The sequence below is a fragment of the Camellia sinensis genome, chromosome 15 (assembly GCF_055761805.1).
Source record: "Camellia sinensis isolate YWXY chromosome 15, ASM5576180v1, whole genome shotgun sequence".
NCBI classification, from domain to species: domain Eukaryota; kingdom Viridiplantae; phylum Streptophyta; class Magnoliopsida; order Ericales; family Theaceae; genus Camellia; species Camellia sinensis.
Genome location: NC_138975.1, coordinates 52839072 through 52866195, shown reverse-complemented (window position 1 = coordinate 52866195; position 27124 = coordinate 52839072). Strand labels below are relative to the sequence as shown.

The following is a 27124-nucleotide window of genomic DNA, read 5'->3' as shown; positions in this document are numbered from 1 at the left end:
TATTTTAACCAAATAATCAAAAAATTACTAAATTAGTCTATTCCCAAACAAGGCCTAAAGCATGCTTGAGCTTTGCAAGTCGGAAAACTCCTTGTGCAAGCTTTGACTTGTCATAATATTTTAAAAGGTCTGTTGGGTATAATTTTTTTCAACTTATTCAAGCTAATTGTGCCCGGTACTCTGACACAAATTCTCAAAATACTAATAAGAAAAGAAAATAAGTTATAAGTGGCTCAAGAAACTGCACCAAACAGAGCCATAGTCAACTTTCACATTCTTGAGCAAGCACCTAGTCAGAAGAGGCACCTTTGCAAAAACAGAAACTAGTACTCAGATGAAATCCGATAACAAGACCCAACTAACAGATCAATCCAAAGCAATCTCATTTCTTTAAACATTATTCACCTAGCGTTTCTGATTACTGTTTTCCTCCCAATAATACAGATGAAAAGAGAGACAAGATTTCAGGGGAAGAGGCAAGGGTTACAGAACGCCCATAACAATGATGTGGTCATGATTCCCTTTTACAACTTACAACAGAGGGCTACAAGAAAGGGCAATAATTCGAGCTGCTTCAAGCAACTTCAACGGGCAGGAAGCCATTTGGTATTTCGGGAAAGAATTAGTCTTCAATCAGCAATGCAAATGATTCAAACGCAACCTACCTGAACAATAATAAATAAATAAAATTCAATACTTCATGAAGTTTGTGAGGAAGTTGTGATTGTTATGAAATGTTTCTTACCTCACAGAATTGCAATGTTTCTTATTGAAGCCGACAATGAAATGAAGTCGATAATGAAGGTGCGGATTTCCATTGGAGCAAGCTCCACCACCTGCTTTACAGGATCAACAGGACCTCCCCTCAACACTTTGAAGTCTTCATCGGGAGAGCCTTCTACTTTCCATACCAATCTTTTATTGATCATTTCTTCTCTTTCTTGATTGGCTGATAAACTCATTTCTGTAATTTTGTTTATCTGCAGACACATTTTCAAGAATGATTTAGTTTTAATGAAGTACACGGATAAATTTCCACTGCATATTACTTTTACCTTCTTATCCGGAAACAATTTTTTCAATTCTACAACTGATGTAACTGAGAGATCCTTGTCCTCTCCAATCTAGAATCATACAGATAAGCAAAAAAGTTAGTTTTATAATGCATGCTCTGCTTAGGAAAATGAAAAGTTGTTTACATTTATTCATTTGATATTAACCACTGATAGTGAATGCTCTAGACTTTGATGTCCCATTATTGTGAAATGAATTTGACATACAAACACAACCCATATTTCATCTATACTCTATGTAAGAATAAATGATTCACCTAGCATTGTTGGTTTTGAAATAAGAACACAAGGAATGATTCAGAAAATATACTACCAAATTCCTCTCTTGCAGCAAAGCTTAAAAGAAAAGAAGTTTTACAAAACAATGTTGCAATAAAAATAAAACTAATCCAAACCAAGCAAAATCTTTCAAGTTACATTATAGAATCATTCTGTATTGCATGAAATTGGATACATGTCTCAGGTGCATGTGCGTATCTAGGGATAAAATGGGGTTTTATGTAACACACTGTCAAAAAAAGCAATTTACTCACTTTATAAAGTTATGAAACAAAAAAAAAGTGTTAAAAATATTAAATTGATGGATATGCTTGCTAAGCGCATATATGATGGGAAATATAGAAAAATCCAATACCGTTATCTAGTTGTCAAGTGTTTGACGCAGGTAATTGATTTATTTTTAAGAGTACGTAACATAGGAATCATTTAAAAACCAAATCAATAATGGAAGGGATTGGCAGAAAACCAGGAATAGTGATGCAGGAAATAAATATGTAAATAAAAAAGCATCTATAGACCTCTATGAAAGAAAAGAAACCCACTGTTACAAAAATTGTGACAAAAACTAGCTATACGATGCGAAAGAGATTTTATTTCCTATTTTATAACTTTGTGCCATTAGTATTTTATTAATGTTCTTTTAAATTTTAATTATAGTTTAATTAGGAATTTTATTAATATGTAGTTTCCCATTTTATTAGGATTTTAGCAATTTTATTAATATTTGCTTTCCTAAATACGATTTTAATCCGGGGTGAGCAGGCACTGTAGTGCGGTCTTATGGGCTCATTTTGGGGTCCGGTTTAATAATCCGAACCGTTCACATTTTAGAGTACATTAAGTAGAACATACCTATAAAAAATCAAGTTAATCAGATATCGTTAATCCTTTCATCTACTCACATTTGTATTCATTTTAATACTTTAAATCACAATGTCATTTATTTTTGTAGATATAAATGCGAGTAGATGAAAGGATTAACGATATCCAATTAACTTGATTTTTTATAGGTATGTTCTACTTTTTTTTTTATCAACAACAAAACTTTATTGATAAATCAAAAAAAGAAGAGAGGATAAGGCATCCTCTTACAACAAGACAATGAGAATACAAACACAAAATACCCCTAACAAGCTAAACACAGGCAAAAGCCTACACTGCACACACTGCCAACCAATCTCTAACTAACAAAAAAAGTGGGACTCCCTTAAATAAAGAGTTCCCTGACGCCCAAAAAGAAGATAAGTGACAAACATGATCCCACAAACAGCCCACCTCCCGAAACTTATCTTCAAACAACCTCTGATTTTGCTCCATCCATAGAACCCAAAAAGTTGCAAAGAGGGCACAAGACCATAGCATTTTGGCTCTCTTCGATCCTCCGAATGTGCGAAAATCAACTAGGAGCATATGCGCACTCCCTTTTTGGGCAACCCACATAACATTTCCCAAAGAAAACAATCTATGCCATAATTCAAAGCTATTGGACAATGCAAGAATAAATGATCTACGGATTCCCCGTTCTTACAACACAGAATGCACCACTGAGGATTTAGAAAACGATTGGGTCTCCTTTTCTGCAATGTATCATTTGTTAAAATGCCTCCATGAACCAAGGTCCACATGAACACCTTTACCATTAAGGGAGCAAAAGCCTTCCAAACTTTTTTGCAAAAAGGAAACTGAAGAACATGAGGATTATCCATGATGAAATCAAAAAAAAACTTACAAGAAAATATTCCGGACGAATGAAGAGCCCAAACCCTCTTGTCCTCCAAAAGAGGAGATAAAGAAAAATGATCAATTCTGGACAATAAAGAAATCAACTGTGAAGCCTCCCTATCATTAAGATTCCTAGAAAAATCAAAATTCCAGGAAATTGGAGCCAAAAATATGAGAACAAGCCACTGGATATAGATGTGGGAAAACCGCAACAAAAGAAGATTGACCCATCCAAACATCCTCCCAAAATCGAACAAATTCCCCATTGCCCACCCTTACAGAAAGATGTCGAGACCAACATGCGAAAATTTGAGAAATTGACTTCCAAGAAGCACAACAGCTACCCCTCAAAACCACTCGTGAATCTCTACCATTGTCTTGAGTCCCATATTTGCTTCTTATAACCGAATGCCATAGTGAATCAGTCTCAAGTGGAAATCTCCATAACCACTTGCCAAGAAGGGCCAAGTTCCTAGCCACAATATTACCGATAGCCAAACCCCCCTTCTCCTTAGGTAACGACACTAACTCCCAATTCACCAAGTGATCATTTTTCCCCTCATCCTTTCCTTCCCAAAGAAAATCCCGCATCAACTTTTCTAGTGACCTTGCCACCTTTATCGGAACCTTGAACAAAGATAAATAATAAATAGGAATACCACTTAAAACAGCCTTAACCAAAGTGTATCTACCCCCTCGTGATAATAAAGCCTTACTCCACCCTTTCAATCTCTTGCCAACCTTTTCCACCACTGGAGTCCAAAAAACTTCACTCCTAGGATTACCCCCCAATGGGAGACCCAAATACTTAAACGGAAGTGACTCTATACCACATCCTAAAAGAGACACCCTGTTCTGAAGTTGATCTTGCTGCATATTAATTCCCACCACGCTATTTGATGTACTCTAAAATGTGAACGGTTCGGATTATCAAACCAAACCCTGAAATGAGCCCATAAGGCCGCACAACAGTGCCTGCTGTGCCCAATTTTAATCTGACGATAAAACTGACCAAATCATTGTGCAATTAAGGATTTCAAAGAAGAGTAACATACAAAGGCAGAAAATAGTTCTGTCTCGTAATTAAACCTTATGTGATCCAAGTGCTAGACAAAAAATTTGAAGTTGGTAACACTCAAGGACACTAGGCCTTTTTTGTAATTACTATATGAAAGACGTAAAAATACCTCATACAAGTGCGCCAACCGAAGGAGAACCTTTCCATCTTCAAGCTCCTGCAGTATTCAGAAAAGAGGTTTAAGGTGGAAGGTATCCCAAGAACTTAACAGGTCAGCATCAGGTGCACAAGCAACATGCAACAATCTAAAGAAGCAATCACAGTTGCTATTTCAGAATACATGAAAATACCTCGAGGGTTATCACGGCAATATTATCAGGTAGACTGTAGGAGGGGTCCATCCGAGAAAAACTTGGTACTGGAAAGTTTGTCCATTTATCTCTGTCCTGCAAAAACATGAACCATCCATATTACTGTCAAAAAAAATTTATCATATCAGCAACAAGAGCACTTAAAAGTCTTTCTGTCACCTGCTCGGTGAAAGCCAACAGAAATGGAGAATATATCTCCTGACCAAATGACCGACGCCACTTAGCTCCTTCTCCCAGAGGATCAATTCTGAGATAATACTTTCCTTGGATCTGTGAGAAGTATGCCATTTAAGCTAATCAGTTGTGGCTGTTGCAAACTAAGATTCATAAAAAGATTAACAAAGCAACACATTATATGCATACGTAGATAGAAATGAAGGTCAATATATTAATTATAAATTCGAGTATCTGAAAATGTATTCCATTGAAAACAAGACAACATGCACATAACCCAAAGCCACAAGCACATAAGATTTTACATATATCACTGCAGCAGATCCGTAGTGCAAAACTCAAGAAATTAAAAATAAGAAAGTCAGCCAAACTAGCATGTAAAACTGAGCTATGTAGTGTAAAACAGAGGATTATATTTGCACAGAACAGATCCCAACCAAAGAGTATAGCATATATACCAAAAGACTGAGGGCTGTAAATTATGCCAAAAGTTAGTTCTGTACCCAATTTACCCCACACGTACCCCAATCAAGTGGAACTAAATTGGGCATACTTTTACTTACATATATAATTTTATGTACCTAAAGAACAGAATTTTCAGCAAACATAAGAATCTGGAAGATATAGATTTGTCAACAGATCAAAATTTCAATGCATCACTTTCATGGGATCAACCCCCAATGCAGCTGAGAAAACAATTCATGATGGGCTTGCCATTGGACTTCTGAAAAACAGAACAGAAACTAAGTAGAACAATTCATGAAACGACTCAACAAGATGGACGTATAAAGAAAGAAAAACAGTAGAACTCCTTGAGGAGTTCAAATTAACAATCAATCTCAACTACGGGCTTCGACGGATGAAAATATTCTTAGTGATCTATACAAGAATCTGGCCATCATTGCAGAAAAGGAATCACTGAGGAATAATAAAAAGTTAATCACTTGAAGAAGGCACCATAAATACAGTCTAAGATGTGAATGCTAATTAACAAGCCTGATGCTGTAACCAACTAGGTCTAGCCTAGTTGGCCACCATGACTTTTCTAAGGGCTTAGTCCCTAGGGGGAGTTGAATTAAGGGGACAAGCACTTTGTGCTTTGCAATAGGTGCGGAGGCTAACTCCCATAAGTGCTAATCTAATAATTAATAACTAACTTTCACCAATCAAAAAAATAAAAAACAAGCCTGACGGTGTATGGGAGAAGACACTTCCTGGTTCTTACTTCATGAAATACAATCATTCTTGAAGGTCCTTCAACCGCAATCAGCTTTAGCTAATGCAGAATTTATAGAAGAGGGAACACTGCCAGAGTACACCTTAATCTGCTCAACCTTTTTTTTTTTTAGGATCAACAACAAAAGACTTTATTGGTAAATCAAAAAAGTAAGAGAGGATAAGGCATTCTCTCACAAAAGAAAAGGAGAAAAACACAAAGCAAAACCCTAACAAGAAACTCTTAAGCAAAAGCCTACATATCACACACCGCCAACCAATCTCTAACTAACAAAAAAAGTGGGACCCCCTTAAATAGAGGATTCCCCAAAACTCAAAAAGAAGTTAAATGGCAAACACTATCCCACAACCAGTCCATCTCCTAGAACTTATTTTCAAGCACCCTCGCATTTCTTTCCATCCATAGAACCCAAAAAATTGCAAAGACCGCACAAGACCATAGTATTTTGGCTCTCTTCGATCCCCCGGAACTTAATCTGCTCAACTTTAGGATGCAATAATAAAAAGCCTATGAAAAGTGTAAAGGGTAGTTTTGGGAATTGGCTATTTTAGTTGTTTTTTTGACTTCTACAAAAAGACATGTAGAAAAGTAGAGAGAATAGTTGACTTTTTGATAGAGGCTTTTTGGCTAAAATAATAGGTTCCCAAAACAGGCCTTGAACTCAATTTGTATGGCTACCATGCACATAGGGAAAACGGAGATCTGGGGACTCATTTTGCAGGTTGATCCAAATTAGTTACCTTCAATATGCTGATATTGCATGCAGTATGCGTGGCCAGTTGAAAAATCAGGTCTCAAATACCAACCAGTATGTCGAGAAACGAGAGTTTGCATGCAAATTTTCCTTTCAACGTTCTAACGGTGTTACTGCCAAACAGTTTTTCGCCACCCAAACCGATACACAATTAAAATCCCGCAATGAGAAATACATGGAGTGACTTGGAGCACCTAACAGACATACAGGAAAACCCTCAATTCCACACTGACAAACTGGTCCCAGGGAAAAATGGATCTCTCTCTCAATGTCTCTTAACACCATTATGCAAGGTTGAGGATATTCTTCACAAGAATAGGAAGCCTAGCATAATTTGAGCAAAAGAGGGCATTATGTATTATGAATCCATTTTCAAATAAAACACAATAAACTGTAAGAACCATTCTTTAGTGGACCTCTTGAGCAAATTCAATCTGCTACCCTATCCTTGTTACATATGATACCTTGGAATTAGATGAATCTGACACTTAGACACGTACTTGCACCCAACAACATTTTAGTCACTCCTCAAGCATCAGTAAATGACAGACTTGATTCCAAAATTACTATGTCAAGGAAAATTCTAGTTGTAAGCAGGTTGACTTGAAGTTATTTGAATTGTGAATCAAGAAAACCTAATGGGTACCCTTTTGGGAGCAACTCCCCTACACATACATCAAATGCTGTAATGGTGAGTTGAAATGGATAAAATCTTTAGATCCTATCTAGTTAAGAATTATATAAAGCTATCCAACAAGAATAACTTGAAGAAAATAAATATATATATATATATTTTTCATACAGATTTAATTGAGTATTAGCATTATATATTTTCTTGATGAAGCAGTATTTGATTTATACATAATTCAAAATGTTGGTTAAAGTAACATTTCAGCTGTACAAAGTAAAACATTTTAACATTGCCAACACATGGAGCAATGACGTCATGTACAAATTCAATTTGGCCAACGAAAAAAACAAAACAAAACAAAAGGCAGATTAAGCAATTCGTGGTATAATATGCTTACTGTTAATCCAGTGCATTCATCACGAACACAAACTATTTCATTTAATGCCTCTGCAACGCCTCTAGAATCGTCATGAAGCAATCTCCTATACAATGGAAAACCAGATTATCTAACTTGAAACTTGGAACTGGTGTAATAAGCAGATAAAAATTATCATGGCTCCCAATCTAATAAAAAATTAGAAATTAAGAGAGGATTTGGAGAAACAAGAAACAAAATGGGAAGAAACCTATGGAGCATCAACTCCAGTTGCCCATCCACAATGCTGGATCCACCCACAGATCTATCAACCAAGATTGAGAACTCTTTGCTGTCATCTTTCATGTAGATTCCAAGATTAATCTGAAAGTTAAACAAACTAGATTTAATATGTGAATTCCAAATAGTCTAATCAAATTGCATAATAGACTTCCATAAAATCCTGTAACAACTATCAACTGCAGTGGACAAATCTTTTTGAACAATGGAAGAATGATGCACAAGCAACAAGAATATTGTACGGATGTAAAAAATAATTCTTCTTATCTTCAATAGCTACCTAGTCTTTAAAATATCCTCTCAAGTTAAAGAAATAACTACAAAACTAAAGATTTAAGGGCCAATCCACAAAAACTTTGACAAAGCTTTCCTATGTTAATTTACACATTTAATTCAAATAGTTCCAGCCATGGTCACAAACATAAATAAAGCACGAGCCAAGCTTAAAATCTAGAATTCATCATTGAGGACATGGTTTGAAATGTTGATGAGATAATTTATAATAATAATTGCTGGGCACTAAACTCCCATGATTACAAACATTTGTTTCTTTATTATTATTTTAAAAGCAAAGTATAAAAGTGAAAGTGAATTCTTTTAGATGAAAATGATACAAGATTGGAAAGCAGGCATGAGAAAGCTTTTTCAGAGCGGAGGTCGAAGTCAAGCTATGAATCCTCAATTTCACCATCCGTTTTCATATGAGTTGTTTCCAGCCTTGGTCTTTTTTTGTTCAAAGAGATTCTTCAGCCAAAGGAGTAAGTATTGGGTGTTGGCATGTCCAAAAGCTAAGATCGATTAAGGCGGTAAAGATGGTTGTGTAGCTTACTTGGTGGACTCCTTTAGTTTAGCGGTCATGGATCGATTCTGGGCGGTTAACTAGTATACCCCTATTCTCAGAGTTCACATTCTGATCTAGCAAATCGACTTTCCAGATGCTGCTCGCTTTCTCTCAGCCACTATTGGCTTGTGTATTGGTCGGCATTCCTACGTGCTCCTCCTTGCCTATCACAATCAATCGGGTTTCTGCCACTATCTATGACATTTCGAAATCCAGTTTTGATCCACACAACCAGACACCCGTCTTTGGGATGAAGGAATCTGGCATTAGAGTCTCACATCAAGCCAATGTTTTGAAAATCGAACCGGACCGGCCGATTCAACCGGTTGAACCGTCAATCGGTCTAGGGTCTGGTCTGGTCCGGTTCAGATATACTCTCCTAACCGATCCCACTTGAAAACCGGCCATGTTTAGCTAAATCGGTTAAACTAGTCAACCAGACGAACCGGCGCTGGTTGAAGAGAACTGGGCCAGTTTGCTATGCATGATCCAATATAGAAAAAGTTGGTACTGTAAGGAGTTGAACCCAGCATCTCAATCTCCAAGGAACATGAATTTCCACTATGTCACCATGGCTCCTTGTTAATATAAAAGAGATATATAACATTTATTGCATTCAAAGTAATTTCTCTCAAACACATGTATAATTAATATTTTTACGACAATATTAATATAAAAATATAAATAACCATATATATTTGATAAATATATATCTTAAATTATAAAAAAATATTTTAAATAAATGTATTTTATTTATTTTTAAATTATACGAATATATATAATAATTATGACGCTACGGTTCAATTCTAGTTAGACTCAATGGTAGAAACAATGACATGTCCACCCAATCCCTTTTCCGATTCGCTCACTGGTCTGACTTTTACAACATTGCATCGAGCTATAGCTACGAAACTCGATCTTTTTCATTAACAGAAACAACGCGATTTTCCTAATCAATCTGGTATAACACGAAACATTGTTTGCACATCATCTGATCACTTGGATTTGATAACATTATCCCCCTTCTTGGTCGTGCCTTTGGGCTCACCCCTACCTTTGCCCTTCCTCTTTGGTGTCTGATATAGCGTATTCCGCTTGAGACTGCATGGTGCTCTAGACTTTGAACGAAGGAAGTAAGGGCTCTCCAGCCTTATGGGCTTTCCCTAAATAAAATAGTTCATAGTAAGTACTCTTTAGAAAGAGGTTTGCTTCCTAACCCCTCACCCTGCTGACCACTCCAATTCTGGAAGAAACAAGTTTACAAGTAACTAGTAAGGAGAGATGGAAAAAAAAGACAACCACTAGCTGAATCATTTAGGTTTCTTTCATTATTACAAGATTTTCTAGGAACTCCCCTTCAATCCTTAAGAATAGATATTCAGAGTCTCAAACTCAGAAAATTATGAGGCAAGGCAACTGACTCTCTCTTTAGTTAGGATCCACTCCAACGAATTCCCCTCAGAGTTCTTGTGTCCTCCTTCCAAAGGCTTCATCTTGTGCCAAAGGGATAGGCATCTTATCCAACTTCCTCATTGAGCGCAGGAGTTTAAGAATGTCAACTATAAAAAAAAATTACCAGGAGATGTTGGGAAGGTCTAAGATAATGAAAATAACACAAAATTTCTCAAAGAAAGAAGAAAAACTACAATGATTTCATACATGGTCTACAGAAACTTCCTGAACCATACACAATAAATCCAATTGAGAAGATTGATAGTAATATCTGTGTTCAAGAAGACAAGAATACCCAAGAAGGACAAAGAAGGCCAAATAAGAAGGCTTTCAGTTTCACTACCAGTCTGACTACAATGTACCTCTCACAATAAAATTGAATTTACATTCAACATATGTACATATGGATATATCCAAAAGAGTTTCCCTAAACATTTGCCTACTCCATGTGACAGATAATGTTAGCAACATCAAATAAGAGCAGGCCAACAAGCTTCTTCCATCAATTTATGAAATTCCATGTTCCCACATTGTGAAGCAATTGTCACATTGTGACTTTATCAATGCAAATCATTTTCTTTCCCAAAAGGTTATTGCCATCTACATGGTGAAAGAATCCCATGCCACAACAAAATTTTGAACTTTCTCAATACAATTTTCACCATGAAAAACATAGCTTTGGAATCATAAACAATTTACTGAACAGATAAGATCTAAATAGTTCCAATTATGACATAAACTTACAGGGTAATAATTTCCTGCAACTGGTTGATTCACTTCAAGGTCCCAGTCAGCTCTATAGTCTCGAATCTGCAAAATAAAATTATTTCCTTCAGTTAAAAAAAATTACTCACGCTAACCTATTTTTAATGAGACACAAAATGTGATGGTATTCAAGAAATGTGCTCAGTGGTCAATGTCATCTGACAAAAAAGGCATATGCCACACTGGTAATAACTAATGTGATTGTGAGTACACAACCTACCCTTTCAATGAAATCACGTCCATTGGAATCTGTATAAAATGTCTTATTACTTTTCAGGGCTGTTGTAACCTTGGTTACAATCTCTTTTCCAACTCCATCATCAATAGGTATGGGACCAACCTGAAACTCAGTTTATTATTGATGAAAAGAGCTTCAGAAAGAAATTAGATTCTCTTCAATATAAGTTTTCCTATTCTAACCACCACAAAGAACTCATGCAAACACAAAGATGATGGCAAACAAAAATGTACTTACAGTGAATTCAACTTCAGCATGCTCCTTTTCCTTGTACACTCTAGTGATCTGCTCAAAAAAACAATGTTACATTACTAAGAATCACAAATAGAGCTTTCAGAGAGCACAGTGCTCACATATGTCATTATTTAGATTTCCATCATTTAGTGAGACTATAAATCCGTACTAGGTCAACTTTTCCACATTTCCACATACCATCGCATCATGATCAAGTTCTAGCCAGGAAGAGAGAGAGAGAGATGGATCAATCATGGTTTTTTGCTTCACATAATTTTTTTTTTTCACTAGATATAATTTTTTTTTTTTTTTTTTTTTTTTTTGCACAAGATAGCGGTTAGTATGCTAGTAGTTAAATTACAACGCAGGCCAACATCTCTCCATAGATTTGAACCTAAAACCTCACTCACCTTGGCACCTAAGTGCCCTCTCCATCACCACTTGGGCAATTGCCCGGGGTCTAGATATACTTCTTCAGCCACTAGCAAAAGTTGAATAAAGACGCCACTCTTTATAATATTATATATATATATATATATATATTTTAAATGGTTATAACTTCAGCATCACAATTGGAGCATTATCTTTATAACTTTCTAATATGAATTATTTCCTCCAATTATCTTTTTTTTTTTTTTTTTTTTTTTTTTTTTCAGCAACAAAGAAGAATTTTATTAAAAAGGGAAAAAGAGGTACAAAGGAGGACAAGAAGTCCTTGTAGTTAAAAACTGAAAACTAAAAAAGCTCCAAATCGCATACTGCCTTCCAATCACTAGAAATCAAAAAAAGTGGTATTCCTCTGAACAGGGGAGCAACTGAAAGCCCAAAAAGATGAGAGAAATCTGATTTTTTCCCACATCGAAAAGACATCCGAACTATTGTCCTGAAGATCCTCACATTCCTTTCCAACCATATGACCCAGAATAGAGCAAACACTGCACAAAGCCCCAACACCTGAGCATTTTTGTTAAGGCCTAAGAAGCGAAAATCAATGGATAGCATCAAACTACATGATTTTGGAGCCACCCAAGCAAAAAACTGCTGCCACAAACTTCTTACCACAGGACAGTGCAAAAAAAGATGATTCAGATTCTCCCCCTCCCTTACATATAATGCACCAATGAGGAGAGAGAGAGAGAGAACAATTAGGCCTCCTGTTTTGAAGGACATCATTGGTCAAAATAATTCCATCAACCAAAGCCCATATAAAAAACTTCACTTTGGGGGGGCGCAAAAGACTACTAGATCCTTTCGCGAAGAGGAAAAAATGGAATATTGCTTTCTAATGATTTTTTAGAAGACGGATTTGCAAGAAAATACACAGGAAAAATGCAAGAGCCAAACCAATTTGTCACCCGAGGAAGGAATCAACGACACATAATTAATGCCAGACAAGGAGGCTAAGTCACCAGCCTCCCTATCAGTAAGACTTCCAGATTATTTCCTCCAATTATATCAAAATGTTAAATCAGGTCCGGAATATAGTTCCCCACCTTATCTCCAAGATGTTACTAAAGTTTCATTAGAAAAATGTGTCTTCTGTCACTATATCCAAGCCCTACTCTTAATTTTAGTACACCATGATTTTCAATGACATCATAATTTGGATGAAAAAAGAAGAAAAACGAGGTAATCACCTGATATATCCATGAATTAATCCTCTGATGAACTTCGTCTAATAGTGGTCCTCGCACCACTGTAAGTGGAATCTGCAGCTTGAAAAACAGCTTCTCATTTTATCATTTCCATCAGTATAAGTTGTGCATGCAGTACTTTGATAGGCAAAATATACCTGCCCTTCAGATGTCAAGGGGAATATACCATTTGGACGAAAGATGTATGCTCCAGAGGCCTTCAACAACAACCAGAAAAGAAAAAAATTCTTGTTATACAAGCTCGAAATGGTAACATTATATTGTAATACAGTCATATGAAAAGAGAAACAGTAATACAAAGGTGTATAAACAATCATACAAAAGTAGCTTGGACAAAAAAAAAAGAGGTTTAAATTACCTGGGGACTTCTGTCATATGCAGAATAATAGCTGTATGATTGCTCAATAGATTCTTTGACCTTCAATTTTAAATTAATATCAAACCAAATGCATGTCAAAAAATTGAAAGAAAAGAAAGAATAGAGTAGCATTTTTTTCCCAAACATTGGAAATGCAATAACAACAATTATAACAATTCATCTCATCATAAAAAAAAAAGGGGTTGCAATCAAGAGAAGGGGCAGAGACAGGGTAAATAGCTTGGAAAGGCACACAGGCATAAAAAAGAAAAAGTTACTTCGCATACCCACCTCAGGTTTTCAAGGAATGGCCTAAAGTTTAACAAGCAACAAAAGAAGTACTCAAGTTTTGAGGCCAAGGCCTTAACTTCTATGTAGCTCTATTTCCAATATAACAATGAAGATCTTACGTAAATAAGTAAGGTGCCAACCGAATAACATACCAAACTTCTGGTATTAACATATTGAGTAAGTGTTCCTTCATTAGCAGAATATGTAAGCTTCAAATTTCCTGGCCCTACTGCTATAGTGTCATTCTGGCTTCCCATGGACTCGTATGACATTTCCATTGCTAAAGTAGGGGCTGCATTTGTAAAAAGGGACAAAAAGAAAATGCAACCATCTGTCAATAATTCTCAATACTCAATAAATGAGCTAAATGATTTCTCTACTTTGTATGAGTAGTTTCAAAAAATGGTAATTAGATGGTTAACCTGCCCGTTCAGCAGTTGAGATGACATAAGTGCTGAAACCAAGAGGTGGAACAGATGCTGTAAATGCAAGCCAATATCTGGGGGTTGTACTTGGAGATTTACCCACATATGCAGTAGCATAGTAGTTTCTTATGCCTAGAGAAGCATTAGCAAGTGGTAGAAGCTGTGATTCAATTTCTGTTCCATTAGAATCCTGAACTGTGACATTCCCATTGATCACCTGTTGCAAGTTTATGAATTGGGATAGATAATGCTTGAAAGTTAATAAACAAATCATTAAAATTGTCCACTTTCCAGCAGAAAAAGAGAAAATATGAATTAGGGTATTTTCACATTAGATCCCAGTATTATATATTTTTGAAAGGCATATAAAGAGATTAACATTTTCATGGAACTAGATACAAACATATTTATAAAAATAAAAATAATAAATAAATAAATGGAACTAGTTAAAAACATACTGTAACACACATAATTGTGACTATGTTGAAATTTGGATAGCTTATAAATTACTGGTTAGGTAAGGTAAGACGACAGATATGCAGGTATTGAGTGGGAAAAAAAATGATGTGCTTCTTCAAAGCCATGGCTAGTAGCTTAACCAAACCAAGCCTTAAGTCCCATCAAATGGGGTCGGCTAGTAGCTTTATTTCTAAGAAATAAAAAATGCTATTCTTATATAGATAGGTATCAAATAAAGATGTGAATTTCTCAAAATCAAACAATATAAAAGCCGTATCCATTTCATGTTATCCATATTCTTGAATCATATATTTTTATTCAGGTTAAAAGAATAGATAGGAAAAGAATAATACAGCTCCTCCTGATGTGTTTTGCAAGAAGATGAACAGAGCCATGTATTGATTGCCTCTAAATTAGAGGCTTTCTGTTCTGAGCAGTAAATTGAAGACATACATTAACATGTAGGACCAATGAATTCAGATGTCAAATATCTACTCAAACTTACTACATAACAAGTTGGAGCAAAGATATATGGCAGGAATAACAAGGACAAATGAAGAGTCAAAGGTAACAAAGACTAAAGAATCTTTTATATGACCTCTATCCTAAGAGAATACTAGAGTGGCTGAGGATTGAGACAGGGAGTAAACAAAAAATACTCACAGGAATTCTTACAACATCATCTCTTTTCCACCCCAGGGAATTGTAGACAACAACAACCTACAAAAAAGATGGCAATAAAAGTGTTTTACTTCAGATAAATTAATCTATTTTTGTACCTGATGTAGAAGCACTTAAGTTGAAAATATTGTTAAAACATACTCCTCACCAATTTTTTTCCAAGAGAGAGATCTATTTCTGTTGCAGGACAATAACTTATATTCAGAAGCGGGCACTGGCATGAGAAAAGGAAACCTAAATGTCAATTCAACAATTCAATGTTTCTTGACTACTTAAGAATTAAAAAATAAATAAATTACATAAGTCAAATATGGCACACCAAAAAAAAAATTCAGTGGGGAAAAAAAAAAAAAAAAACCACAAATTTGCAAAACATAAGTCAAACTCCAATACTGACGACTCATTGATGGAGATGCTGATTTAGAGATATTACCAAAATGAAAGTAATATTCAAGCAAGGACTTAGTTGGTGAAGTCTGATAGGTAACCATATAAAATACTTGAGATTAAATCCTGCCTCATCTGGATGAGGGTTATGATGGGGGAGGTTTATCTAGTTGGTAGCCATTAGGAGTGTAAAAAAAATTGAGTGCGACAATTACACTGAACCAAACCGACCAAAATTTTCAGTTTCAGTCAGTATTCTGTTTTAAAGTTCTCAACTTGATTTTGATTTTTTGAAAAAGTGGATATCCCGGTTCAGCCTTTGGTGCAAATAACGGTGAAACCAATTATCCCCGAACCGACCAAAAATATATATAACATTTATAATTTTATTCTGTCTTTTAGTTGTCACATTTACTATCCAATCTCTACTCCATTTGCCAGCCCAAATTTGCAAGTTATTTCATTTCCTTTTTCAATTTTCAACTTGCCCCCTCTCTCCATCCTCGAGCAGCTCACCCATCACTCAATAACTCTCTCCTTCTCCCCCGCTTAAGTTGCCCACCCACCTACTCTCTGCATCACCAACATGATTGAGCATACAATGACACATGGCAGACCCTAGTACAACCAGGACCACCTTCTTCTCCTCCAGTGAAACTTGTCACATGGTGACTGCAAGGATCTTTTGAACACAACAGCTTTAGATGCAGTGAGCTCACCGCTGTACGGAACAGAGAGCTCAACCACAATTTTAGATCATGCAACCAGAGTGCACTTTTACACTTGATTTCACCAGTGTTCACTACTACTCTCTCTTTCTATGATTTTTTTTTCTTCCTGTATTACTATATATCCAAATATGGCTATAGATCAATCGATTTAGGATGTTCTTAAACCAAACAACTAAACCGAACCAAACCAAACTCTTTCAATTCACAGCAGTTTGACTCAGTTGCATGTTCTGCTGGTCAGTTTTGGTGCAAATTTATACAAAACCAAGAGGATCAGTTCAGTAGAGAATTTGCCAAAAACTGCTAACAAACCAAACCACTCTCACCCCTACTAACCTTTTTTGCATTTTGGACCCAAGATAACAATAAGATAAAATAATAATACAGAAAGGAATACAGTAGCTCCTAAAATGACTGAGTTAAGGTGTGCAAGCATCTGCACAATCAATTTGAATTACTTTAAACTTTAAAGCCTGAACTAATGACAGATATTTTGGTGGAACATTTATAAAGAAAACTGAAAGGTTTATGGTTATGCATGTTAATCTAAATACAAAACAAACACAGCCAACTATGAAGCATATAGGATTGTTATCGTTTGCCTGTTGAAATTTAGTCAATGGACTCCTGCATCCAGATTTAGATGTTGATTCTACCATACAAGCAAGTGAAGCTGCAACTAACTCCTCAGACTGCAAAAAATATTGGATTAGTGATGGGACTCATAGCATAAACATAACTGCATAAGGAAGTTGACTAAGAGGAAATATGGGACTCTTGGAGCAAGTCTTTACCTCCTTGTAGCCTATTGACAACCGTGTCGCGTAATCATCAGCCACATGCTGCTTTTCAGTGCCAGTAACTGCATCATGATGTTGAGCAATTGCCAAAGCATCAGCTAAAGTGTCTGTAGTGGGTCCTATTTTATTCCTCCCTCTAAAAAATTCCAATTGCCTTGCAAGCTGCCACGTATTGGAATCTAATAAGCATCACAATTTGAAATTCTTTTCCAGTAAGCAATTTGCTGGTCAATGAAAGCCAAAATAGTTTGTATAAACCTACCAAATAATATCCACTCATCACTCTCACATAGCGTTTCAGAGAAGGCCTGCTTGTAAAATATCCTGTCCAGTAAGCATTTACACGGTCGGCGTATCTGATAAATACATACACAAATCCTTCATTTTAGACAAGTGGTAAAAGTAGGGGCATTTATTTCAACTTCCTAATTGTCAAATTTTGTACTCACGGGAAGAAGTCATCCGTCTTAAGGGGCCAGGATTCATTTTCTCTATATTTTGCATCGGTGTAAATTGATGGGGTCGAGTACAGTGCATTGACACGCCCATCCTGCAAACATACATGAAGAAATGTAGCCACAAAACTTAAGTTTGTTCACATTTGTAAATTGTAACCCTCCACCTTTACCACATGCCATGTGATCACATACAAAGAAAAAATGTAACAACAGTAGGTGGCATCAGGTATGAGTCTGTGTGAACTCTCAACATGTTGTATAGTGTTTATATCAGGTAAAGCATGGCTAATTAAACTTTTTATTTTTTCAAAATAAGAGGACAGTCAATTGAATGGAAAATATAACATGATGCAAGAACAAGCATAATCCAATTCAAATATGGAAAATATTTAACCATGATTTTGAGGAAAACTAACTTGATTGACATAATGAATTAGCTTGTCCAAATTCCGGAACCATGTCTGAGCATATTGATACTTGAAATCCGTGCCCATGGTCCACATTATATGATTTGTACGGGTTATGTTAGCCTGAAACAGCAAACATAAACAAAATTGCTAGTAAGCCTCACATAGTTAGACTGTTCTAGCAAAAAAATCTTCAAGCCAACCCAAGCTGTAATACTGCAATATCACAAAAGCAAACAAACTCGCTACATTTTCTAAAGGAAGTCCTTCAAACACGTACTTCAAAGCATCATCTATCAAGATCTTAATTTTTAAGGGTTAGCTAGGTTTGTGGCAGCATTTAAGCCATTTTATAACTGAAATGTAGCTTTTCACTTTTATGTATAACTAGTAGAATAACTATCTGACTTCCATTAATAATGGAAGAAGACGTGTTTCTATTTTTCATCAACACATTTAAAGCAATTATCTTTGCTCTGTTTTCAGATTGGATAAGTAACAATTACATGAAACCAAGCACTCCAACTGTAAGAGGAAAGTGAACAGGTTTTTACATGGAGCAAGTTAAACAACTGCACCCATCTTACCTGTGATAAAGCAGCAGCTACAAAATCGTTGACGCGCTCTTGGACATTGTAATCAAACAATTTGATATTATCCTGCAGTGCACAAAAGAGACACGGAAATTACCATATGCACAAGCACAAGTTAATGTTCAAGATACTATTAACATTCTTTTTTCATGTATTTACCTGAACAATGGGAGAATCATCGTTAATTTCAAAGTAGAAACCTTCTGGAGGTTCATAATTCTTAGGAAATGCACCAGCAAAAATCTACAAAAAGTGATAATACAGATAGAATTCATTTCCAAGCAACAACAAATGACCTACCAAAAAAAAACCATTTGTAAATGAAATCTACGTTACACAGACTCAGGTACGGGTATCGGGTGCAGGTGCGTATCTAGGGGTCGGACATCTTATAATTGAAAATGGAGGATACGGAGATATGAATCCAAATTTGGATATGGGTACGGGGATACGGTAAATAGTTATTTTAAAAAAATATTTATTAAATTATCATGTTAAAATTTATCCGGATAAATTTTTCAATAATATTTAATTAATTAAATACAACATAAAAATATTTTTAAATAAAATTATTATCTTTATAAAGTTATTATTTTAAAAGTAATGGGGTGAGAGAGAGAGAGTTATTATTATCTTTAAATAATAGTGGGGTAAGAGAGACAGAGAGTCATTATATTTAAATAAAATTAGTGAAGAACAGGAGAGAGAGAGAGAGAGAGAGAGAGAGAGAGAGAGAGAGAAGAGGAGATCGAGCGATGAGAGATAGAGAGAAGAAGGGATCGAGAGATTGAGAGAGAGAAGAACAGGAGATCGACACGTGTACAGGTAAGGAGGACGAGATCGAGATCGCACTTCGATTTCGACTTCGACGTCGAAGGGGAATTTGAAGCCAGTGACAGAGGATCGAAGGGGCCACACTTGTCGAAGTTGTCGAACAAAGGATTGAAGCCAGTGACAGGTTCTCTCCTTGCTCTCTCTTTCGTTTCTTCTGCATTTAGGGCAAAATAGAGCCGTATCCATTTGTAAAGAGCCATATCCCGGCCGTATCCCGCACCTGTAACGTGTCGTGTCGTGTCGTGGTACCTCCCAAATTTCAAAGAGTCTGTGTAACGTAGAATGAAATGTGAACAAAGGTTGCATCCATCATGAATATCCTTATCAAATCTATTATAATAGAGACAAATATAAACCACTTTGAGTCACTCACCTGTGCAGATGAACCAAGACTCTTGGAGCCCCGCCACACAACCTCAAGACTCTTCTCATTTTTCCGCTTAGCTCTATCTTGGTAGTCAATACGCCCAAAAAAAAGAGAGTCAAATCCAACCTAAACCAACAAAAAGGATCAAGTTTAGTTAACCGGCATTAGGTGCAGCGATTTGAGTGGGTCAATTTATTATTATTTTTAGCTTGTATAAATTTTTGTATCCTTCAGGCTTCAATATGATTATATTCTTCAATAGCTGACAACTCATGACTGATGAATGTCAAAGATGTCAAGGACTTATAACACAAGGACTTATAACACAATAGGCCATACCTCAGACCCCAGAAGGTAAGCCTGCACTGCTGAATGTCCAAAGGGATCGATTTGCCAACCAATTCTCGGATTCACATCAAACTCCTCTTTGATAAATCGGTGCCCAAGTGTTGTCTGATCTATCATGTCGATATAATGTGGAGCTGCCTCATCATGCATGCACATACCCCCATTTCTGTGTCACCACCAAGTAATAAACAATAACACTTAATTCATAACGCTTAACATGCTCAATGAAGAGTTGCATACTCAACATATTTATGTCATTTCCTGTCTCCTATGATTGATATATACTAGATTGGAAATGACATTAATGAAAAGCCTGAATCAAATAAGTGACCATAATTTCTATATAAAACTATATTTGAGTACATGACATTTTATACATGAACTCTAGTTGACCCGAGCTGACAAGCTGCTTGACTGTACTCTGGACTGCCTCGCTCTGATCCGTCCACCAAAGCTGGAAAAATGCCTGCATCATCCAATATGCCTAAGTCAGTTTCACATTGGGTTCTGTCTATGTCAGCGTGTTTGTGTCAGCCTCTATGCAAGGACAGACCCAGGATTTTGTCTGGTGGTCTCTTTTGGGGTAAAAAGTCACTTTTTGGCTTTTAGCCTATTTTAGGTCACATCACCTCTCTATGTTTTTCCAAAAAAAGCCAGCTTCTAACCAACTTTCCAAAACAAATCTTAAAACTAAAATTTGAAAATTCAATAATCATAATAATAATGTATATTAATAATATCCTATTTCTTTTTTCTTTTCTTTTCTTTTCTTTTCTTTTTCAACATTTCTCAAAAAACCAATGGACATATTCCAACAGAAAAAATCCAAATTATCATTTTTTTTTAAATGCACAAACGTCACAATTCTGCTAAAATATATACATGAAAATACTGATTTTGTAACTTTCTAAAATAAATATAAAAAAAAAATAATAACTCTCAATGCATGTTTTATTTATCAGAGCTCCATTTATCATGACAGAGCTAAATTTAGAAATTTAAGAAAGATATATATATATATATATATTCATAAAATTCATTTTGAATAGACATTGATTTTCTTTACCCAGATAGAGACTAACACTCCGTTTGGATCATGAGGTATGAAAAGAAAAGAAAAGAAAAGAAAAGAAAAGAAATGAAATGAAATGATTATGGTTTCTCACCTTCTTGTTTGGATGTTTGGATGTACATTGATTAAAAGAGGATACAAGTATCTATATATTTTATTTGTTTTGTATTTAGAAGGATAATTTAGGCATTATAATTTTTTTGTACAAATTTCACCACTTTTGGTGAGAAACAAAACTTAAGTTTTGTGTAATTTGTGTTTCTCAGCATTTTTCATCCGTTCCATCATTTCTCACCTCATTAATCATCCAACCAAGTGATAAGTCTCATTCTCTCTCTTTCCTTTCTTTTCTCACCAAACCTCTCCGTCCAAAAGAATGTAAGAGCATCCACACCAATCTCTTTAAATTTTTAGTCAAATTATAACTAAAAAAGCCATTTTTCTATTTTAACTAATCATCCCACTACATCAAGCTCTCTATTCTAACTCAATCCTATTAAAAAATTTGTTACTCTTTTTTTTTATTAAATTGATGAGTTGCTAGCCAAACAATTCTTATGTTCCTTTGTAAAGGTAAAACTGGAAGAAATGTAAAAAAAAAAAAAAAAAAAGTCGTTGACCGGTTGACCGGCGAGTTGATTGGCCGGACTTCCAGGCAGACATCTGGCAACACACAAATAGCATGAACAGTACCTCGCTTGTTATAGCGAGATACTATAGCATACACAAATTTTGATGAGCTGCAATCGAGATTGATGGAGGTGATTTTTTGAAATTTATATCGTTAATTTAGCTAAGAATCGATTATAACGCTCCTGATGCTGATGCTCTAAGAGAGAAAGAGACCAATATGAGATGGAAAAAAATTCCTAATTTAAGACCAAATCAGTGGGGGCAATTGGGAATTTTTTTAATGAAAAATAAAAAAATTTAATTAAAGATTAAATAATAATTTTTTATAAGCGTATGGGAATATATTTATATACATACTAGCGGTCTGCACAGGAGATGCAATTGGGGAAAAAATAATATTGCAAGAATAATGACACAGAACATGTGTTGCACAAGCGGTAAGTATCTTCTTAATTAAACTCATGATCTCAATTTCGGGTCGCATCCTCCTCCCAAAGTATGAGACAATTTAAGTCAACACCATCTCAAGCTTCACGTAGATAATACTACTATAGATATGGAAAGGCAACAAGATTGTGACCTGTTCAACGTAAATGAATTTCCGATTTTTATCAGCCAACAGTGCTGGAACTAATGAATCCAATACATTTTGAACACACGCCCCCTGCAAACAAACAAAAATTTCAAAAAAAAAAAAAACTCAATCAAAACCAGAAACTCAAATGTCAAAAGCAGAAATAGAAATTAAGAGTAGAGAGAGAGACCTGGATGGAGTTTTTGGAGCCAACATAGTACTGATCAACAGTCTTTAACCATCCAACATCGTCGTGCGTATGAGCAACCAAATGAACATTGAGCTTATCACTAACAATACCTTGTGAAGTATTGTAGATCATGTACTTCGATTCAGCGCACAGAGTGGTCAAGATCAAAGTCAACAAACACACTCGAATCGCAGCCATCGGTGCTGAAATTGAGAAGTTTCGAGCTCCAAAAACACTTCTAAAGAACCATTTTTTGGATTAGGTATGATTTGATCGAGCGGGGTATCCAATGAAGAAGTTGCAATTCGTTGCGTCTTTAATCTGTTGTTTTGTTTGAATTAAACAAATTTAGGCGAATAATGATGAAGATGTCACTGTCGATCGAGTTTTGGTGCATTGAAATTTCTTTGGCACGAGCTCTAGGGCTTTTGCCGTGGATTGAGAGAGAGTGAGACGGAGAGAGAGTGAGGTGTCATATAAGAAATATAGGGCTTTTGCCGTGGATTGAGAGAGAGTGAGACGGAGAGAGAGTGAGGTGTCATATAAGAAAAATAATTATTATAAGATAAGTTTTGGTGCCTCGTTTGGAAAAATAATTATTATAATTCACTAGTAGGTTGAAATTTATATATTAAAAAGATTGTTAAATTTTTTTATAATTAAATATAATATTTATGAGAAAAAAAAGCTCCGTTTTGAATCATTTTCAAACGAGTTTTTCATTTGGTAGTTTGAATATGATGTTTGAATAGAGTTGTAAAATTAATTTTTCATAACTCTACAGAAAATTCTGTTTGAGAGCGCGATTTTCACAAAAAAAATTTAAAATTTGGCCTAACCGATCGTCAGGCCGGTTGACCGGAACAGTGCAATTTTTTTTTTTTTTTTTACAATTGATATGTTAATTTTTATATATTCGAAAAAATATTTTCTGAATTTTTTAAAAAAATTTATGTGCTTTAATAGAATTTTGAGTTGTAAATTTTTGTATCAAATATCAAATGTCATATCAAAAATTCCTCACTCAATTTAAAACTCTTTACAAAACTATTCTCAAAACTCTTTCACCAAACAAATTTTCCACACTCAAATCATAATTTCAAAATTCACAAACTCAAAATATAACTCATATTCTCAAATCATAGTTACAAAGTTCTACCAAACGCAACCAAAATGAAATGGCTATGAGATTGATATTATATTTTATTTTATTAATTATTTTATTTTATTTTATTTTAATTTTTTAAAATTTTAATAAAAAATTTAAAAAATCACTTGTCACTAGGACATGAGTCAGTGAAGTTATCGGTGTGGATATTATGGCAGAGGGACTTTTCTTGAGGAAGATTACAACTAAATTTTTTGGATTAAAAAATAATTTAAAAAAATATACAATGTAGTAATTATAAAATAGAGGTTATTTTTTGATAAATTTTCTTTTTAAGTGCTTTATTATGTTTAGGTCAAGTTTGGCAACTCCAATATAATCCATCTTTTTATCTTTTTATCTTTTTTTCATCACATCACCTCTCTACTTTTCTGCACATCTTTTCGTAAAAAGACAAAAAGTACACTTATTTAGGCCATCCCAAACAACCCCTTAATCTATCATTTTTTTAGTATTTCATTGTATCATATTTAATGTAATATGACTAAATCATTTTTTTAATTTTTTATACATGTTTCTATTTTGAAACTAATGCACAATAAAAAATAACGAGCAAAGATTGAAATCTCCACCCTCACAAGATCTCCACAAATCTAGACCACTCATGATGTGAACCCTACACATGCATGAGTGGGTCCCACACATCTATGGAGGGTCAGGATTACTTTAGGGGTGTAGGTGTCATCCCCAAAGAGGTCCCAAACATTTCTGAAAAATAACAATAGTCCATTATTTCAAGGAGAAAATTTCTCCTTCATTTTAAGGGAAAAAAATTTCTCTTATTCTATAAAGAAAATCTCTCATTCATTCTAACAAGAAAATCTCTCTCTTATTCTATGGAGAAAATTTCTCTTTCATTCTAAGAAGAAATTTTCTCCTTCATTTCACGGAAAAAATCTCAAATTATGAACTTTTAACTTTTTTATAATGTGAAAATTTTAAAAATAACGCAACAAAAAGTTTGAACGAAAATTAAAATACAATGTGAATGTTCGGTAAACAATAAACATACAATTAACTTTTGAAAAAACAAAACACATGTTAAAGTACAATGTGAATGTTCACAATAAACAACGAACATACAACTAACTTTCGAAAAAACAAAACTCATACCAAAATACGATGTGAATTTTCACAGTTTACAATTAACATACAACAAGTTTTAAAAAAATAAATTCATACCAATATGAACATTGACACTACAATGTGAAAACATAAAACAAGCATGAAAAAAATGAAAATCGATTATTTTGATTATTCAATATTAACAAAAATTATTGTTCAACCAACAAACATAGTAACAAAAATAACAAACATACAACTAATTTTCAAAAAAACAAAACTCATATCAACATACAATGTGAGTGTACACAATTTACAATTAATATACAACTAGTCTTAAAAAAATTAAATTCATACCAATATTAGCATTCACACTGCAAAATGAAAACATGAAACAAAATTGAAAGGAAAAAAAAAAAGATTGTTCAAACAAGTATAGTAACAAACCATATACAAAAACTATCAAATAGTTCATATATATCGATGCATCTTTTTAGAAAAATCTCTATTTAATCAACGCCGGTATAATATTGATGAACAAACTACATAATACCAGTGGCTACACAAATCGATAAAGAGAATACGGTTTGTGTAACAATGGTAAAAAAATGATTGTTCATCGCCGATTTACCATCATCTCTGTTACGAGTCTATTATCATCTCTATTATCAATTTACAACTAACATTCTCTTTCAAATATTCTTCCATGGCAGGACTTTAATACAAAATAATGATGAAGGAAGATCCTTGATTAAGTGAATCCCTCACATTGAGGCAAAAAAAATACTAAGAATAATAATCTTTCATATTCTATACATAATGTTTTACATATATCACAAACAAATATATCTAATAATTAATATTCTTTCTACTAGATATATGGCATAATATATGTATATATTATAATAAAAGTCTGGATAAAATAGTCCACATAGGCTTCATTTGGGAAGTGGGTTGACTTTTTGACTTTTTGATTATTTTAGTCTGGAGCTCAAAAGCCTGGCTTGGGAAGGGCTTTTGGTTTTTTTGATTTTTTTGTGAGAGAAATAATGTAATGATTATGGGTTGAATGTGATGTTTTGTTTTATTGGGCTAAAAAGCCTATTTTATTTTTTTGTGGCTAAAATAGCCAAAAAAAGCCCCAAGTTGGGCTTCCCAAACGAAGCCTATAATAATTCTAAAAATGACCTATTGGCATGTAAATCTAAATATATGGGACTTGATGGAATATTACAAATTTTTATGGACTTATTGGGTTATAAGTCTACTAAATGGGATTTATAAATAAATCTCCCTATAAGGATACTAATTATTCCATGATTTATATTTTTTAAAAGAAAAGTTAAAAGAAACTCTTTTCTAATTTACCCAAACTTATTATCTCTTATAAAAATTCAAAATGATAGATTAAAATCTCTTTTATCTTCTCTTTTTTCTCCAATATATTCTCTCTCTACACAAAACTCAAATTTGGGGTGGCTGCTATATGGGAGTGCATAATAGCCACTGTTGTGCAGTCAAATGGGCCCATTTTGAGGCTTATTTCGATAATTCAAACCGTTCACATTTTAGAATACATCAAGTAGAACATAGTTGCAAAAAAATCAATTTAATCAGATATCGTTTACCCTTTCATCTATTCACATTTGTATTCATTTTAATACTTTAAATCGCAATTGTTATTTATTTTTGTAGATACAAATATAAGTGGATGAATGATAAAACGATTCCGATTAACTTGATTTTTTGCAGGTATGTTCTATTTGATGTATTCTAAAATGTAAACGGTTCGGATTATCGAAATGGACCCCGAAATGGGTCCATTTGACTACACAACAATGACTATTGTGCATCCCACATAACAGCCACCCCAAATCTAGTTGTTATACAATCAAACTTTTTTTCACACCATATAAAACTTGTTTATTGCTCAAAATATTATTTCATGCAGTGGATCATTGCAACACTTTTAAACTCCTTTGGCAGAGATATTTAAGGTTAGTTAATGTTTATTATTTTCTATTAACTATGTTCTAGTTTTTTTTCTTCAAAATTCATGGCTAGGTGATTGCTGTGGGGTGGAGAGGGGACGGTGACATCAATGAATTTAAAGTTTATATCAACTCTATTAAAAAAGTTAATGTTTGGATTTTTCTAATTTTTTTTAGAGAAATATAATGGAGCGTT

The 27124-nt window shown here is 34.5% G+C and overlaps 1 protein-coding gene across 2 annotated transcripts; it reads right to left on the bottom strand.

The window, feature by feature from the left end:
• Positions 1-359: 359 nt before the first annotated feature.
• On the bottom strand, positions 360-23281 carry LOC145812690 (putative alpha-mannosidase At5g13980). Of its 2 annotated transcripts, none has more exons than XM_082907700.1 (30): positions 22708-23281; positions 22524-22607; positions 20602-20704; positions 20230-20404; positions 19897-20016; positions 18849-18932; positions 18684-18755; positions 18106-18219; positions 17681-17781; positions 17494-17587; positions 17226-17393; positions 17034-17123; positions 15462-15527; positions 15296-15352; positions 14171-14390; positions 13901-14040; positions 13458-13517; positions 13237-13296; positions 13082-13153; positions 11448-11495; positions 11193-11312; positions 10952-11017; positions 7886-7998; positions 7657-7741; positions 4623-4733; positions 4443-4538; positions 4262-4309; positions 1056-1124; positions 746-980; positions 360-665 (listed from the first exon to the last, which is right to left on the bottom strand). In XM_082907700.1, the coding sequence occupies exons 4-29, from the start codon at positions 20392-20394 to the stop codon at positions 747-749; spliced, it is 2673 nt and encodes an 890-aa protein (XP_082763826.1). In that variant the 5' UTR covers positions 20395-20404; positions 20602-20704; positions 22524-22607; positions 22708-23281; the 3' UTR covers positions 360-665; position 746. The 2 variants fall into 2 exon arrangements, with proteins under 2 accessions (XP_082763826.1, XP_082763825.1); XM_082907699.1 differs by having other exon boundaries at positions 20616-20704.
• Positions 23282-27124: the final 3843 nt, after the last annotated feature.

Excerpts from the sequence above, each read along its gene's own strand:
- LOC145812690 (XM_082907699.1), bottom strand. The coding sequence starts at position 22,905 with ATGGCTGCGATTCGAGTGTGTTTGTTGACTTTGATCTTGACCACTCTG. Across the intron at positions 15,353-15,461 it reads TCTCTCTTGGAAAAAAATTG|GTTGTTGTTGTCTACAATTC; the intron begins GTGAGGAGTATG and ends TCTTTTTTGTAG. Across the intron at positions 4,539-4,622 it reads TGTTGGCTTTCACCGAGCAG|GACAGAGATAAATGGACAAA; the intron begins GTGACAGAAAGA and ends ATGTTTTTGCAG.